Source organism: Populus nigra, chromosome 13 (genome assembly GCF_951802175.1).
Source record: "Populus nigra chromosome 13, ddPopNigr1.1, whole genome shotgun sequence".
NCBI classification, from domain to species: Eukaryota; Viridiplantae; Streptophyta; class Magnoliopsida; order Malpighiales; family Salicaceae; genus Populus; species Populus nigra.
In genome coordinates, this window is record NC_084864.1 from 10,944,519 (window position 1) to 10,963,385 (window position 18,867).

The 18,867-nt window shown below is 35.6% G+C and overlaps 3 protein-coding genes across 4 annotated transcripts; all 3 read right to left on the reverse strand.

Moving 5' to 3' along the window:
• Positions 1–5,788: 5,788 nt before the first annotated feature.
• LOC133670610 (UDP-glycosyltransferase 83A1-like) lies at positions 5,789–7,721 on the reverse strand. The gene is made up of 2 exons (XM_062091142.1): positions 7,168–7,721; positions 5,789–6,911 (listed from the first exon to the last, which is right to left on the reverse strand). Exons 1-2 carry the CDS (start codon positions 7,706–7,708, stop codon positions 6,028–6,030), a joined length of 1,425 nt encoding a protein of 474 aa, XP_061947126.1. The 5' UTR covers positions 7,709–7,721; the 3' UTR covers positions 5,789–6,027.
• Positions 7,722–8,337: 616 nt separating this feature from the next.
• LOC133670969 (pentatricopeptide repeat-containing protein At4g37170) lies at positions 8,338–12,609 on the reverse strand. Of its 2 annotated transcripts, none has more exons than XM_062091573.1 (2): positions 10,218–12,609; positions 8,338–8,642 (listed from the first exon to the last, which is right to left on the reverse strand). In XM_062091573.1, the coding sequence occupies exon 1, from the start codon at positions 12,554–12,556 to the stop codon at positions 10,469–10,471; it is 2,088 nt and encodes a 695-aa protein (XP_061947557.1). In that variant the 5' UTR covers positions 12,557–12,609; the 3' UTR covers positions 8,338–8,642; positions 10,218–10,468. The 2 variants fall into 2 exon arrangements, with proteins under 2 accessions (XP_061947557.1, XP_061947556.1); XM_062091572.1 differs by lacking the exon at positions 8,338–8,642 and adding an exon at positions 9,685–10,134.
• Positions 12,610–13,187: 578 nt separating this feature from the next.
• On the reverse strand, positions 13,188–16,494 carry LOC133670736 (uncharacterized). The gene is made up of 2 exons (XM_062091326.1): positions 16,036–16,494; positions 13,188–14,153 (listed from the first exon to the last, which is right to left on the reverse strand). Exons 1-2 carry the CDS (start codon positions 16,375–16,377, stop codon positions 13,587–13,589), a joined length of 909 nt encoding a protein of 302 aa, XP_061947310.1. The 5' UTR covers positions 16,378–16,494; the 3' UTR covers positions 13,188–13,586.
• Between the last annotated feature and the right edge of the window lie 2,373 nt (positions 16,495–18,867).

Genomic DNA, 18,867 nt, shown 5'->3' on the forward strand with positions numbered 1-18,867 from the left:
ATCCTTGTTCTTCTAGGATTAACACGTGAATATTGATTTTTAGTCTAAACAGTGTTATATACAGGTCTTGCATCATTGGTTTCATGTGTAATTGCTAGAGCTCTATCTCGTGGTTGCTTGTTTCCTGTTAACTTTATAGTTTTGAGTATCTTATGTTTTTTTCTTCTGTTTTCTTTAATAGAGCAATTTAATGGTTTTAGACTATAAACATGCGCACACAGAAATAGCTGCGTGCCTGCTCGGACTTCATGGCCATCTAAGAGAAGGTAAACTTTCTCTATCAGTATAATTGAAAACTTTTCTCTGTGCTTGCAATGTGTTTGTAGTTTCTGATTTCTTATGCTTGACCAGTGGTTTATATATTTCTGGAGTTTGGTGGTTGATGTCTACTTGATATTTCAGGCTCTACGCTCTTTCATCTTGCACCTGTGAGTGTTACAGTTCTACACTTCAGCATTCACTTCAGCTTTTAGAAGCACCATGTTTTCCTGTAGCTTTATGAAGCACCATTATTGTACCTGTACATTCATTGTTGTTTATTTCACTTGACTTATTCTGGATTCTCTGCATTTACCTCTTGAGGGAAGATGTGTGCAATGCTTTTCTTTTTGGGTAAGGATGATTTTTGGGTGATATATAATTTACATGTTGGTCTGTTTTATGCATGCACATGTTCAGTATGTAGATGCATACATCTTATCTGAATCTCCACACAAGAATAGCAGGGTTTTATAAATGATTATTTATTTGGAAAATTCTACCCGATTGCAAACCTTTGAAGTGACAGACATTGTTGTTTTGCAGCAGGAAAGCGTTGTTCCTTGGCTAAATCTCAAATCATTGTTCGACAACTAGAGAGCTTTCCTGATTGGGTCCTTGCCTCCCATTATAAAGAATGAAAATCTTGCATCATGGCTGGAGGCTTATCCATTAACCATGAAGATGTGTTAGACAATTGACATTTTAACTCTAGTGTTTCAGTTTGTCTAAATCAAGTATTGTCTGTTTTCTTTTCTTTTCATTTCTGTTTTGATTTGGTCAAAGTAAATCCCTTGTTTTTCTGAAGTTGTTGCTAAGTTAGTGGAAGCACATTGTCCACTACAGAGTTAGTGGTAGCACATTGTCCACTACAGAGTTAGTGGCTGTTAACTAGGGAAGTTTGTTAAGTTTTCTCATGTATTTAAAGACATGCAGTTAATGAAATACTCACTGAGACATTTTATCAAACACCTTGTGTGTAGTTCGTGTTCTTCATTACTCAGCATTGTTGTTCTTGATTGTGCATCCCTTCACCTGCACAAAACACAGCAACATAATTCTCAACAGTGGTATCAGAGCTCTCTTAGATCTTACAGGACCACAACATTTTTTTTCAAAATCTCAAAAATGACATCCAACAACCTACTTTTAAACTCCCCCATTATATTCACTGGCGAAAACTACCACATTTGGTCAGTGAAGATGCAAGCTTTTCTTGAAGCTTATGATCTTTGGGAAATTGTTTCCGAAGACAAACCAATAGCTCCCTTACCAACAAATCCCACTATAGCTCAAATCAAGTTCAGCAATGAGGAAAAGGCAAAGAAATCCAAGGCAAAATCAATCATCCAGAATTCTGTGGCAGAAAGCATTTTCTACAGAATTATGGCATGCAATTCAGCCAAAGAGGCTTGGAACAAACTAAAAGAAGAATACCAAGGCAGTGACAGAACAAGGCAAATGCAAGTGCTGAATTTGAAGAGAGATTTTGAGGCACTTAGCATGCAAGAAGATGAAACAATCTCCAAGTATTCTGATCGAATTTCACTAATTATCAACAACATCAGATTACTTGGAGAAGACTTTCCTGACAGCAGGATTGTGGAGAAGGTTCTTGTGACTCTTCCTGAGAGGTTTGAATCCAAAATCTCTTCTCTGGAAGAATCAAAGGACCTTAGTAAAATCTCATTAGGTGAACTAATGAGTGCTCTTCAAGCACAGGAGCAACGAAGAACAATCAGGCAAGACAGATTGACAGAAGGAGCCTTTTATGTGCAAAAACAACAAGCTGTAAAAGGAAAGAAGTTGCTTAATCTGAGAAGTAAAGGCAAAAATGAAGGGGGCAGCACCAATGAAGGTTCAAAACAGAAGAAGTTTCCTCCTTGCACTCACTGCAAAAGAAACACACATTTAGAAAAATATTGCTGGTGGAGGCCAGATGCAATTTGTGGAAATTGCAAGCAATCAGGGCACATCACAAAGGTCTGCAAGTTTAAAAATTCAGACCCAAAACCTCAACAAGCTCACTTTGCGGATGAAGTTGATACACAGGAGGAGCAATTCTTTGCTGTCACTTGTTTCTCAACAAATGATTCAGCTGATACTTGGCTTATCGATAGTGGATGCACACACCATTTGTGCAATGATGCTGGAATGTTCAAAACCCTTGATGAATCTTACAAATCCAGAGTAAAGGTTGGCAATGGAGAATTTCTGGAGGTCAAAGGCAGAGGGTCAGTAAATGTTCAAACAAGTTCAGGTATCAAAATCATTCCTGATGTGTTATTCATACCTGAAATCAGTCAAAATTTGTTGAGTGTTGGACAAATGATGGAGAAAAACTATTCTCTTCAGTTTAAGGATCATAAATGCACTATCTTTGATCCTTCTGGAGAACAAGTGTTCTGTGTAAAGATGAAAAACAGAAGCTTTGTTGTTGACTGGGATAAAGTATCCAATCATGCATATGTGAGTGCTACTCAGGATATTTCAAATCTTTGGCATAAAAGATTTGGCCATTTCAATCAAAAGGGTTTGTCAATTCTGAAACAAAAGGAAATGGTTGAAGCATTGCCTACATTGAATGGTGAGCTTCAATTGTGTGAAACATGTCAACTTGGCAAGCAATCCAGACCACCATTTCCTAAAGGGCAAGCAGGGAGAGCCAGCCAAAAGCTTCAGCTCATCCACACTGATGTGTGTGGACCTATGAAGACAGCCTCATTATGTGGTAACAAGTATTTTATTCTCTTCATTGATGATTATACTAGGATGTGTTGGGTGTATTTCATCAAATTTAAGAGTGAAGTATTTACAATCTTTCAAACATTCAAAGCTTTAGTTGAGAATCAAAGTGACATGCTAATTAAATGCTTAAGATCTGACAATGGTACTGAATATACCTCAAATCAGTTTCTTGAGTTTTGCAACAGCAGAGGCATTATGCACCAGTACACTACACCATACACACCACAACAAAATGGTGTGTGTGAGAGGAAGAACAGAACAGTAATGGAGATGGCTAGATGTCTCTTACTTGAAAAGAAAATGCCAAACAAATTATGGGCAGAGGCAGTCAATACCTCTGTTTACTTGCTGAACCGACTTCCAACCAAAGCACTGGAGGACAAGACACCATATGAAGGCTGGAATGGTGTCAAACCTGCTGTAGATCATCTTCGAATCTTTGGCAGCATATGCTATTATCATATAGCTGAGCCAAAGAGGAGCAAACTTGACAACAAAGCTCAGAAGGGAGTTCTTGTGGGCTATGGAATAACTACCAAAGGATACAGAATCCTTTGCTTACAAACAGAGAAGGTAATTCTCAGCAGAGATGTGAAGGTTGATGAAGCAATCACATGGGATTGGGAACATCAGAAAAATATGATTTTTGATCAACCATTCACCATTCAACCTCAGCTGGTAGCTGATGAATCAGTGGATGACTTTCCAGTTAGAGGCACAAGATCATTGGAAGATATTCACCTAAGATGCAACATGGCAATTCTAGAACCAACCAGCTATACTGAAGCTCAAGAATTTCCAGCATGGAGGAGAGCAATGGAGGCAGAAATGGAAATGATCAACAAAAATGCAACATGGCAGTTGATTGAAAGGCCTAAGCATCGCAAGGTGATAGGTGTAAGATGGGTTTTTAAAACAAAACTCAATCCAGATGGGTCAATATGCAAATACAAGGCTAGATTGGTGGTAAAGGGTTATGCTCAGCAATATGGTGTGGACTACCTAGAGACATTTGCTCCAGTAGCAAGGTATGATACTATTAGACTTCTCATTACACTTGCAGCACATAACTCTTGGCAGATTCACCAACTTGATGTCAAGTCTGCCTTCTTGAATGGATTTCTTGCTGAAGAAATCTTTGTAGAGCAACCCGATGGGTATGTTGTTAAAGATAAAGAAGATTATGTGTATCTACTTAAGAAGGCCTTGTATGGGTTGAAACAAGCTCCCCGAGCTTGGTATGACAGAATGGACACACATCTGTTTCAACTTGGGTTCAGCAGAAGCCAAAATGAAGCAACTTTGTATGTGAAATCCTGTGGTAACCATTTTCTAATTGTATCTATTTACGTAGATGATATGCTCATCACAGGAAGTGAACTTGGAATGATCCAAGAGTTCAAAGACGAAATGAAGAAGATGTTTGAGATGTCTGATCTTGGAATAATGAACTACTTCCTTGGAATGGAAGTGATGCAATCCAGCCATGGCATTTTTACATGCCAAAAGAAGTATGCTTCAGACATCCTAAAAAGATTCAAAATGCAGGATTGTAAACCAGTAGGGACTCCTATGACAACAAGTATCAAGCTTAGCAAGGATGATGAATCTGAAAAAGTGGATGAAAGGTTGTATAGAGGCTTAATTGGCAGCCTTCAATATCTCACAGCAAGCAGACCTGACATATTGTTTGCTGTGAGCATTCTTTCAAGGTTCATGCATTCTCCAAAGGAGACTCATTTTATTGCAGCAAAAAGGATACTTAGATATATTAAAGGTACCATTGATCTTGGTATTTTCTGCCCAAGATCATCAGAAGGAGCTGTGGAACTAAAAGGCTATACTGACAGTGACTGGGGAGGCTGTGTTGATGATTCAAGAAGCACTTCAGGGTATTTATTCTCACTCAATTCAGGTGTCTTCACTTGGAGTTCAAAGAAGCAAGAGACAACAGCTCAGTCCACTGCAGAAGCAGAGTACATTGCTGCTGCCGCTGCTGTCAACCAAGCAATTTGGTTGAGGAAAATGTTAAAGGATTTGGGACATGAACAGATTGAAGCTACTAAAATCATGTGTGATAACAGTTCTGCAGTATCAATTTCAAAGAATCCAGTCTTTCATGGACGTACAAAGCATATCAAAATCAAGTTTCATTTTATTAGAGAAGTTCAACAATCTAATGAAGTGATGCTGATTCATTGTTCTTCCGAAGAACAACTTGCAGATATATTTACCAAACCACTACCTAAAGAGAGATTTGAGACATTAAGACAAAAGATTGGAATTTGTCGTCAAAATGTCAAGGAGGAGTGTTAGACAATTGACATTTTAACTCTAGTGTTTCAGTTTGTCTAAATCAAGTATTGTCTGTTTTCTTTTCTTTTCATTTCTGTTTTGATTTGGTCAAAGTAAATCCCTTGTTTTTCTGAAGTTGTTGCTAAGTTAGTGGAAGCACATTGTCCACTACAGAGTTAGTGGTAGCACATTGTCCACTACAGAGTTAGTGGCTGTTAACTAGGGAAGTTTGTTAAGTTTTCTCATGTATTTAAAGACATGCAGTTAATGAAATACTCACTGAGACATTTTATCAAACACCTTGTGTGTAGTTCGTGTTCTTCATTACTCAGCATTGTTGTTCTTGATTGTGCATCCCTTCACCTGCACAAAACACAGCAACATAATTCTCAACAAGATGTTTGAGTATAGATCGAAGCTCAATAGCAGAGCTCGGTTGCACATGTGTGACACTAACCACTTTTGATATTTTTGCAGCTTCTTTGCTTTTGTGTTTAAATTCCTTTCTGTTTGCTTTTACTCTGTTGATGTGATTGCATCTCAATAGCATAGCACTGTTGAACTATATATTCATTAGTTTTGTTTTCCAAAGAAAGTAGTTCATGATTATGCGAAGATGCAATGCATTTTGCTCTTATTTTCCAAAGTTCGTGCAGAATCAGAAAAAAGAAAAAAAGAAAAAAAGAAAAAGATCAGAGCTCCAACAAGTTCAGAATCTCTTCTTGCTCATGCCTTCATCCATTCAACGAAATTCTTGAAATTATTGCTTGAGCAACCACCTTCTCCAACATTCTGCATGGCCAATCTTTTGAGTTCTAAAGCTCTTGCCTTGAATTTTTCATCACCAACAACCTTCTCCACCTTATTCTTTATTTCTTCCCTTGTGACGATCCCACTTTGGTTTTTGTCCAGCTTCAATCCCACCTTCCAAACATCACAAATGTACGTCTCGTTAAGAAATTGGTCAGCAAAATATGGCCAACACAAGAAAGGTACCCCATTGCTTACACCCTCCATGGTGGAGTTCCACCCACAGTGGCTCAAGAAGCACAAAACAGAAGGGTGACTAAGTACTTTCTGTTGAGGAGCCCAACCAACGATCTGCCCACGGTTGGCTACCCTCTCTTGAAATTCTTCTGGATAAGCATCATTTGTCTCCGCTGTAATATCTGGCCTGACAACCCACAAGAACGGCCTATTGGATAGCTCAAGACCTAGAGCTAACTCTTGAAATTGTGTTTGGTCAAAAACAGTAAAGCTACCAAATGCAATGTAAACAACTGAGTTGGGCGGCTGTTGGTCCAGCCATTTCAAACATGTTGAATCTTCTGGCCAGAAGTATCCTTGTTGATCTCCTAGCCGATTGCTTGCCAAACGCGGTCCTATAGGTATTATGTTTGGGGCGAAAGAGAAAGCTCCAGGCTCAAGGTCATATGCTGAGTTAGAAACTATCCAGTCTTCCACTTTCACTGTCTCAATGGTTTTAACCATGAGATCAAAAATAATTTTCTGTGTGGTAAAGTCACGAAGGCAAGCCCATGCAAAATTTGCAGTGTCCATCACTGGCATTTTTGGTGCCAACTGAATTGTCTGGTTCTTTAGTGGAGTGCCTTCAAGGAAAAAACATTTGAATGTTAATGATAGAGATTGCAGTAAACTTCCTATTCCTATTTACAGGGTCTTCTAGCTTAAAAATAGCAAAATGTTGATTTATTTTCTATCTTTGGTTCCATAGATAGACCGCTAACAGACTTTTATTGAACCAGATTGCTGTCACAAAACAAGCCTAGTTGATGACTACTTAGGTTATGCTAATTCACAATAGTGCAACACATTAGTTAAAGAGTTTGTGATAGAGGACTTCACCATCATTGTCAATGATTCCATCATTTCGTAACTTTGAAATACTAAGCATAGAGCACAGTACGGCAGTTGAGGCAGGCCAAAAGATAGCACGGCGGATATTCATCTTCTCTGCTACTTCTAGAGCCCAGCCCATTGACCAATCAGTAATGATACCAGTAATTCTTTCTTCTCCTGACATATTGATCCTGTTTATGAGCTGCTGTAGCTTCCCTGGCATGACCTGAAAAATTGCTTTAGTTAACTTTCCTAGTTCATTTCTATCCTCCCAAGGTTCTAAACCATCAGGGATTGACACGAGACTAATTTCACTCCCAAGATAATTGTTCTCTCCCAAAGCTTTCAAGACCCTCTTATGATTATACTCTGTGTTCACAAACGTGATTTTGAATCCTTGTTTTGCGAGGCATTGTGAGAGTTCCATGAAGGGAATCACATGGCCTTGTGCTGGATAAGGTATGACTACGATATGTGGGTTGCCCATTTTTTTGTTCGTAGGATTTACACCTTGGGCAATTTCAGAAGATAATTCTTCATGCAGCATTTGAAAAATCCTCACGACTTTATAGAAGATTAGGAGGAGAGATCGAGAAACCAGGATGAATCCAGTTTTGTCTTCATGCATGTTGATGTGCATTTGAATCTTGAAGTTGGGAATCTGCCATTATACCCTTAATCTATTTCAAGGTCACTAGCATCTTCGTTTCTTCACCTTGCCTTATTTGCTACTGAATAATGCTTGATGTGTGGTATCAGTTTCTTGCTCTTTGTATTTTGTTTTTGTTCCATGCTCAATGTCGCCAAGCATAATTCTAGTGGAAGTATTAGGGATGCATTTGGAGTGTACAAATCTTCCTTGTAGCTAAAAAATGTAGGAGCATGTCCCTGTTAATTCGAGTAGATATATTGGAAAACTAATGAATCTTTTATTCTAAAAAAACTTGCCATGATAACATGATTACCAGTCTTGTATATGCCGCTTTTTTTGGCTATAATGGCGATCACAAGTTTCATATTCCACTCTTGATGAAAATAGCTTTCGCAGTTCTTCATGTACCTGCTAGGAGTAGTATAGGGTTGCACAAGATCACCCTGATTTTTCTGCAAGTAATTCACTGTTCATTGAAATTGAGAATATGCCATCCCCCCCCCCCCCCACCTCCCCATGCTGTTACAAGGATATTGGCTTTTTTTCTTGCTTTACTGTCGTCTTATTTGCTATTGAACGTTTTCTGCTGTATCAATTTTGTTGCTTCATCATTGTCTTATTTGCTGCTGAATGTTGCATCTGTTCTAGCTCCATTCAATCCATTTGTATTTTGTGTTTGTTCCATGCTTAATATCTCCATCTGTATAGCTCTCACCGAAGTATTAGAGATTCATTTGGAGTTCACACTGCCGCCTCACGGCTAAAAGCTGCAGGAGCTTGTCGCAGTCAATTCTTGTAAAACTATGGAAGACCCTCTCTGTCATTCACGCTACAAAAATCTTCCATGTTAGCATCGACAACGAATGTGTATATGCACCCACTAAGCTGATTTAACAAAAAAATAAAAATAAAAGGGCAGTTTTATGCTACCTTTGTTTAAACCCTTTCGGGCTCTTTCTTTTAATAGAATGAAAGCTCAAATGTACAGAACTGTATCTAAATGTTCTGATCGTCTTGGTTGTTTTTGCACTTCATATTCCAAATGGCTACAATGTAAAGCAGAAGGTGTCGATGTTGGTGCATAGCAGTCACGGGCAGGAGCTAAATTAAACTCTTTTTGGCTGAACCAATGTCCATTGAAGCTAACCAGTCATTTGATTGGTATCCAAATATAATTTTAATTATTTGATTATAATGAACCTTGACATAATCATAAGGAAAAAATAATTAATTTTTTTCTTAATCTTAATCTTAATGCTCATAATTTTTTTTGGTTTTTTTTTTTATATATATATATTCTGGTTGTGTTATGTGTTTGATGTTATTGTTGGTGTTTGTGGGTGTAAAATCTTTCTTTTTTCATTTTACTTTTTATTTTTTGTGCAAAATCAAGAGAAAAATATATAAATTAGAGTTCAAGTTTAAAATCTTTTCTTATTCATGATTAAATCCATGACTAAATCCATTCTTAAAATTCTTGCTTAACCATCATTTCCAACTTTTTTTTAACTAAAAAGTAAATCTAAAATTTAAGAGATAGACATAGATGAAGACATCTGATTCTATTCTACAAAAATTTTTATTTATTTATTTATATGATATTTTATTTTTACATTAAAAAAACAATAATTTAAATTTTATTAAAATAAAATAATTTGCTAATATCTATTGCCTCTAAAAATCATCATTTTTTTTTGTTGCACTCTGTCATTCATTTAATAAAAATCAGAGGCAATCACTTCTAACATTAAAAGAATTTTCGACGCTTTAAAATAAAGAAAATAAAGGTATATGTCTATCTAAAAACTTTTTTTTTATCTCATTTAATCGGGTGGGTCAACGCCCCTCGACAGGGCTCCCTAGGCAGGTCCTGACAGTAAAAAATCAAGACTATTTAATAACATTTCCACACACCATAATACAATACTCAAATCTTCAGAATTGTTTGGTTCTTCTTATATGCTCTCCCTAACAATATTGTTTATATGCTTGATGGAAAATATCACCAAATTAGAAGTTTCAATTGACTGAATCAGATTCTGGGAACAACTCCCTTGGTGGGAAAGTGATTTTTCTTATAATACTATGGTCCATAAGTAAAAAAAAAAAAGAAAAAATCCGTTGTAGATCTCACTGCTTGCTTTCAACAAAAGACTTGATTCAAGTGCAGCATCCTTGAGAAAGGAGAGGCATTTTTTATTTTTTTTTGCGCAACTCACATACATGCTTTCGCATCATCATCATATATCAAATATATCCAGCCCTAACAGAAAATAAGTTCCTGTTATATATGATTGATGTCCGAAATGAAATAGCTTCATCTGGCAAAGCAATCACAATAATGAAGACAAAGTCACAAAAGCATCAAATGAGAATACATAAACTAATATGTGGCAAAACTCACCTGGATTTTTTCTCACAGGACATATTGCTCATGTAAACTCCAATTTGACAGATGTAGCAGTGTACTGAGGCGTATGGTAATTTCTTGCACCCTTCCAATTAAATCAAACCACAACGGCAAGAAGTTTCAATTTAGAATTCATTCAACCAGATGGTTATATAAAAGCTGGCCTGCTAGATAAAAGATGTGCTCCTCTTGGTCCTTTTCTAGTTCTGCCAAATTGCTTGATCAACTCGTAGTTCGTTTTTTAATCACCAATAGTCTCTACATGAGCAGTGTCCATCCTCAAAAAAATGGAACCGATTCGAATCCCTCACAATTATTTTTCTATTTGTGATCTTTGAGATAAATTTAATTGCAGTGTGGCAGTCTACACACGTTCTTAAATTCTTAAAAACCTTGATCGGTGTTCCTTCTGGAGTTGAAATAATTCCAAAAGCTACAGCAAGCTTCTCACTATGGTAAGAGAGGTTTTGTTCCTTCTGTTCGTCCTCCACATCATGCAACACAAAATTTGTGTCAGGAACAAACCCTTCTTCCTTCATCCTTTTGGACAGCTTCCCCAAAAACTCATTTATTTCTTTGGATTTCGGGTGTGAATCATCTCCTACTAAGAATACATGCACATCCCTCTTAATCGCAATCCAACTTAAACCTGGTTTCTTCACCACTCCTCGGTCATCCATGGTCTTTCTGATCTTCGCTACTTCACTCCACATACCAGCCGTGGCATATATGTTGGCCAGCGTAACATATGTAGCAGGATTTTCAGGCTCAATCTCAAATAATGCTTCTGCTGCCCTTTGTGCCAATTTAAGATTTCCATGAATTCTACAACCACCTAGCAAGGAAGCCCACAGAAACTTATCAGGCTTCATTGACATTTTACTTATGATATTCTCAGCTTCGTCAAATTGGCCAGATCGGGCCAGTAAATCAATTATACAAGCATAATGATCAGCAGTATGAGTTAACCCATATTGCTCTTTTATTGAGTGAAAGTAATCAAGCCCTTTATCAACTAATCCAGCATGAGCACAAGCAGATAGAACGCCAACAAAAGTTATGTGATCAGGTTGTGTCCCTGACTTTACTAGCAGCTCAAAATACCGAATAGCCTCATCAGGTTGGCCATTTTGAGCATACCCAGCAATCAATGAAGTCCATGAAAACAAATCTGGCTGGGGCGTTTCTTTAAACACCCTTTCTGCGCTCACCATATTTCCGCACTTAGAATACATGTGAACAAGAGCACTTGCCGCAAAGGAGAATGGGTCAAACCCAACTCTAGTCATGTAACCATGAACCTTCTTACCAAGCTCCTCTGAAGTCTGATTAACACAAGCATTTAAAACCCCAGAAAAAGTGAACTCGTTAGGCCTGATACCCGACCTCAGTAAGTCAGCAAACAAATCGAATCCCTCTTTTCTCCTCCCATCCTGAAAGTACCTATCAATCATTGCCGTCCAAGTAACAATATCTCTATCCACCATCTTGTCAAAAATGTGCCTTGCTTCCTCTATGCTCCCACATTTACCATACATATCAGACAAGGCGCTCCAAACTACCTCGTCAGAATCCAACCCTGTTCTCATTATATAGCCATGAATCTCTTTCCCAATCCTCAAACACGGAACAGCTGCCGCAGCAGCAAGAGCACTGGAAACTGTAAACTTATTCGACTTGGAATTATCACTTCTCTTCATCATTCTAAACAGCTCTAAAGCCTCATTAGGCCTATCATGACGGACGTACCCAGAAATCATCGCGGTCCAAGAAAAATTATCTCTTTCAGGCATTTTATCAAACAGGCTTTTCGCTTCTTGGAGTAAACCCATTTTTGCATACCCAGAAATCAAAATATTCCATGAACACAAATCCCTTTCAGGCATTTCGTCAAACAACTTCTGGGAATCCATCAAACTATCACATTTTGCATACATTTCAAGAAGCCGATTTAAAATGAACAAACCGGGTACAAACCCAGATAGCTTGATGTGTTGATGGACTTTTTTGCCTGGTTGGAGAAGCCGACTTTTAATGCAAGATTGAATAAGAGTCGAGTAAACAGAAGCAGAGGGTTTGTCGAGTTGGTGGAGAATTTGTAAAGCTTCTTTTAAGCGGTTTTGTTGGCATAAAATATGAATGGCTTCATCGAACCTCTTTTGATTGCACAAGTGAGGTACTAGGGAGGTATCTTTCGTGTTTGATTTGAAGAAGGTTTTTGGTTGAAAAGGCTGAGTGGTTTGACAAGAATAAGGAAATGCAATGATTTTGAGGTAGTGGTTAAAGACAGAGGAAGAATGAGAGGGCTTGAGGTTTGCAAGAAATCTTGTCATGGTTCTTCTATTGAGACTCAGAGAGTTTGGGTAGTACAGGAATCGCTATCAGGATGCCTGCCTATGCTTTTAAAAAAACAAAATTTTTTTTTTTAGTTTTAAATTAAATTTTTTTATTGTTTTAATATTAAAAATAAATTTTAAAGAATAAAAAATATTATTTTAATTAAAAATTTATCTGATCAGGGTTGTCAATGCATTTTTTTTTGGGAAGTAAAGTGACTCATTTAATTTATTGTATAGTAAAAGAACGATTATATCATAGAGCATATGACCACAATTTGAATTTTGAACTATATAAATTATTATTGAAAGAAAAAAATAGAAACGCATGATAAGGGAAAAGTGCTTGAGAAATCTTAGACACTTTATTTCTTGTATAAGAAGAAAATAATTTTGAATAATAACATGTAAAAAAATCTGTTTCCATACTCAGCCAGCTTCCCGGTGAACCATAAATATGCAAATTGAGCCGGTGCAGTGACGGGGGCGGCAGTCCCTTTGAGGGCTGAAGTAATAGGCCATAGCCACACTACTTTCAATCCTAAGCCTCCAGCAGCATAGCAGATCCGAAAAACCACTACTAGCACTGCACAAGGGCGGCGGTCTGAAACAAAGTCCCTTTCTAGAATAGAGAAGATGCTTATAACTTTGAACGAGAATTACAGATCCTTCAATTTCATAGATACATTGCATTTCAAAAACAGTCAGTTCAAAGGATAAGATTGTTAGAATGGTTGTGTTTGTAGGAAATACTGTTGGCTCGTTGTGCTTCCCTGGATATGAACATCCAGACATTTGGAAAACAATATTATGCCTAGCGAAGTAAGCAGTGCTCCTCAAAAAGTCCTAGAGATGATGAATGCCAAGTCTCCCCGCCATGTTATCAAAAACATTTCCCTGTGGAGGTGGTTCTCTAACAGAATAGACAAAATGGCTACGTATGTTAATAGAACAAGAATATACCGGAAAAGCAACAAAAAGGAAAGTACTAGGTGTGTCCAATCCATTCATTCTGATTATCTTATATTTATATGGCAGTGGCCATTCTTATTCCAGCAAGCTTTTTCAGCATAGCAGCATGCTTTTGTCCAGCAAGATGAGAATTGAACACTGTATCACTGTTGCACACCACATTACAAAACGAACATACCCTGACTGCATCTGCTGCTGCTCCACCCTCAAGAATTCTTCTTCTCTTCGAATCCAAATCTTCCAACGGTTCGGCGGCCTTCTTCTTACTCTTTTGCCCATTTCCATTTTCACTCTTACTGGGGTTTTCTTGTGGCCCAATAACTGGATTATTTGATCCTGCTGAGACACTGCAGCCAGCAGCAGCTGCTTGTAATTTCTCCAAGTTTTTCTTATGCTTCTTTCCTAGTTTATGCTGGTCAAGTACATCCTTGCTGTTGCAGTCCACCTTACAAACTTCACAATATGCAGATTGAACAACCTTCATTTTCTTTTGCTGTGTTTTTTTCTGTTGCTTCTTCTGATTGCTATTTCCTTGGGCAAGAAATGTAAGATTGGCCCACAAAGTTGAGTCCAGATGTGAAACGGCCAACTGCTCTGTGCCATTTGGAGGTATAGTGTTGCTCTGCGCATATAATGGAGGCGTTAGTTTGTAATGAATTAAGATATAGATAACAGCACATAACAAGCAAATGTGTAAGTAGATATGCCAAAGATAACTTCGTCCTTTTTTCAATAAGAGAAACTAGGGATTTGCATCGGAATATCCTGCCAAGGTATTCAACAGTCACCAATCTAGTGCTCAATTTCAAAATGAGCGCACCTTAAACATTACTCGCTGTAAAATTAATATAACTGGAAGAGTAGCAGCATCAGCAACAAGCGGCAACTTTAGTGTTGAGAGTAACTGTATTAAATAGTCCTTTACAATACACTACTTACATGAGTAAAAATGTACTTCCCACTAACACATGCTAAACAACATCAATGCAGAAAATGATTTCAAGGGATGGCATAAAAAAACCACAGTCCATTCAATAACTGTAGCCTGAATAATATAGTCAAAGTTAACTATTATAGGACAAACTTGATCTCAAACCCTTTCTACAGTTAATTTAGCCTGGTTGGTGCTAAGACTACTTGAACATTCTTCCTAAGACTAGTTTACTAAATGGTGCGGCATTCATTATGCAAGAAAGCTGTTAAAACCATGGAATGAGGAATATTATCACATTTAGTGATATGACTCCAATGATGGAATGGAGCAATAAACTCCAATCACAAGCTTCCATGTCATTTAGTAAGCAAGATTTTATTAAAATTTAAGAATCTCTAGTATTTTATTTGATATACTGAGCATGGTGCACAATATATAGCTTCACCGTTTGGAAGTTTAGAGTTAAAAACAACTTCTTCAGAATGTATATGTGCAGTGACCATTCATTATGAGACATTTACATTGGCATTCAACAACATTAGAAAAAAAATACACGCAACTCATTGGATGACAGTTGACTGTGAAAGTCATATTACAATATGCCACTCTTAGTGTAAATTAAGCTACCAGAGAAGCGGGGGGAACATCAACAGTAAACTGAAAAGCTCTAGAATCTGGACAATATTAATCCAAGTAATGGAGGAGCATTTGTTGTAAAAAATGTACTTTTTTTCTTGGCATGCATAGTTGGTTCCATAACAAAATCACTTTCAAACAAACTCATAACCTTGCATCCACAAATAGACAATCCGATCTGTAGCAGGATAGTTGAAAGGATAAATCACGCATCCATATGGAACTTATCACTAGCCCAACAATTTGGACGGCTTGAAAAGTTCAATCAATAAATCCTCCATACCCCAGCTTGCTGGGTCAAGGCAAGAAGGTTGGCGAAATGGTTTGATGACAAAGTTGTGTGTAAAAAAGGAAGCCCTCCGACTAAAAGATTATTACTGCGAATTTCTAGAGCCTCAACAAGCGTAATCTTCTGCAGATGCAAGTAATTTTCCAATCTAGCTTTCTTATTCGAATACAACAATATCATCATAATCAAGAAGAAATCACTATGCCAATTCTCAGACATGATCACTTTGTCAACAATACTTTGATTTCTCCTTCTAGTGCACTCATTCACAAATCACACCAAAACTTAAAATTTCACATTTACTATTAATACCGGAAGAAACAAATTAAAGCTTTCTCTTACTATGAATTTGGTTGCCTTTATTATATTCACAACTCTAGTTTTATTTCAGTTTCCAACATAATGTCAGAAGCCAAACGAACTCTTTTCTAGTTCACAAAATTCTAGATTTTTTTCCCCATTTGCCATATTTTCTCAGCAATCAAAAAACCCTTTACAAATCTCCACAAAAAAACCAAAGCCCACAATTCACAAATAAAAGCACAAACTTTAAATCCTGTTAAACACTCAATAATTCACAAGGAATATAGCAATAAAAAAATACCCCAGGAAAAAAAAGTGAAAAACAGAGGACCAACCACTTACAACAGGGGCAGGAAAGGCAGCAGGAGCAGACCCATATTGCCGAACAGCTTCCTTAGCAACCCAAGTATTGGAATTGGGATCGAAACAGTAGGCAAGATGTGGGTAGTTAGTGTAGGATTCAACCCCAGGAGGTGTAAGACTGGTAGTGGGGTCAGTGGTGTAGAATTGAGTAGTAATGTGCTGGTTTTGGGGATCAGCAGCAACAGCAGCAGCAGGAGGATAATAATAAGAAGAGTATAAAGAAGTAGAGATTGGCTGTGGCTGTGGCTGTTGCTGCGGTGGGTTAGGGTTTGCATTTTGATTTTGATGCATTTGAGGATATGCTGCTGCTGCGTACTCCATGGGAATTTTATGAGTTTGTGGTGTTTTTATTTTGTGTCAAGACATCTATGAATCTTTCGATGGAAAAAAAATAAATAAATAACAGGACAATTTTCAAGAATTACTTTTGCCCTAAAATTTAAAAGAAAATGGTTGAATTTGAATTCTTTATTCATTTATATATCTGCTATATCCAAAGATATAGATAGTTTTCCGGAATCAAATCCAATTTTTTTAAAAAAAAAGAGGAAAGAAAAAACTCAGTGATTTGTTAAAAATTCGGGTAGTTACTCGGTGAAGCCAGTAAGATTCAATTACAGCCTATTATTTATTTATTATTTTTAATAAAAATAATATTATTTTATCTTTAAAAAATTTAAAGGTCAATTTAGAATAAATAACCTAACGACATGGTCAACATCCGTTTCTCGAGTTTAAAACTATGGTATATAAGAGAAAAATAAAAAAAATACTATTGTTTATTTCTCTTTCTTATAAAAGAAAAAAAAAATACTATTGTTATTAATATATTATGAAATGTATATTTATTATCTTTTCTTCTTTTTTTATTCATTTATTTCTCTTTCTTATAAATAGAATAAAATAAATGGTTGCGAGATTTTCTAGTTTTTTATATATTTTATTTTATTTTTTAATTTTATATCATGTTATCAAGATAAAATCATATCAAAGCATTCATTTTTCATTAAATTTTATTTTTATTATTAGATAAAAACATATATGACTATATAGTTTTGAAAGATAATGAAATTATGAAAAGATAATCTCTTATGATTTTTAATCTCGGGAAGAGGATAAGTTTATATGATTTCTTTTATCTCTTGAAAAAGATAAATATATATTATTTCATCTTAGTCTCTTGAAAAGGCTTTATTTATAAAGAATATTTTATATAATTTATATGCATTTATTATTTGATGTCTTGCAATAATATTTTCTTTGTGACTTTCCATTTTAATAATGAAAATGTTAAGAAAATATGAGAATGCATGAATGACATATGTACATGTGTATTTGTATGTTATTTAGATAAAGAAAATATATGGTCCTATTATTTGAATTCATAATTTCTACCTAACTCATTCTTATTGTTTTTAAATTATGATACACACACACACACACAGCATATTTTTTCCTTTTATTTTTAATATATACAGTCTTACATAATATTTTTTTATTCTTTTCAATAAATTTTATGTGTATTGATTTGTATTACAAATTAATTTTAATAAACAATTTTATCAAACACAATAAGATAAACGAAATGTTTTTACGATATTACATATTTTTATTTACATTCATTTATCAATTTTTTTAATTTTATTTTATTTATCTTTGATGACCTTTTTTTTCATCTCATTACGCAATAGTTCTTGATTTATTTAATTAGATGTGTGCATAAGTTTTTCAATTTATATTTAGGAGTTTTTTTATGTAAAAAAAACATGTTAAAAAATTCTACATGTTCAACTTTTTTTATCATACACTGATGTTTTCAACTTGATCCTTATTCTTTGGACTTTTTTTTTCTTTACTTTTTTTATAAAAGTTTTATTAATTTTAATTTCACCATTCAATCCAAGTTTATAGTGTATTTTTTTTGTGTAATTGTTTTATTTAATCCTTCAACGTTTTATTTTCTAGGGATTGAGCTTCATAATTTTTTTTTTATATATAGTGCCTTCTGTCTGATTATTCGGGTCACAAGTTTGAAAAGTTACTAAGGGTTGACATCATTTTTTGTTTTATTTTATTTTTTAATATCATTGTTCTACATTGGTTTTTTTTCTAGATCCTTTTTCACAATTGATTTTTTATAGTATCATATTTCTATAGGGTTATCCTAATCACATGTTTCATGTGCTATCCTAAATTATATTTTTTTAATTTTTTTTTGTTGTTGCCTTATCTTTTTTATCATATTATCAAATTAATCAAAATTTAACTCGGTTATAGAATTTCTCTCACTTCTTTAAAAATATAATCGTTTCCTAAACTTTTTTTAGGTAAAAAATATTTTTGTGCCAGCTCATGGTATCACGCGAACCACCAATCTAGTAATCTACTATGTATGTTCCTTCTAAAATGAAAGAGAAATCAACAATATAAAGAACAAACAATAAAAAATGGACTTCATAAAAATTAAAGGAGGGGTGTGCCCATTAAGTTACATCTTTTTATCAAAGTTTAAAATATACCTTTTACAACGATACAACCTTTTTTTACTAGATTTTATTGTTTCTTTCCTCTTTTCCTTTGCTTCTAAACCTTGATTTGTATGCTTTTTTTTTCTTTTTTCTTTTCTTCTCTTAACTCTGCACATTATTTTCTTGTATTTTTTTCTTTATCAACTCAAGAATTTCTATCTCAGTTTTTCCATGATTTTCCTTCTCTTTTGGACCCCCTATTCCTGTAAAACACCTCTCTTTTATAATTAAAGATAAACCAAGAGGTTATAAAACCACAGTGTTTTTCTACAAGGTAGGTGGT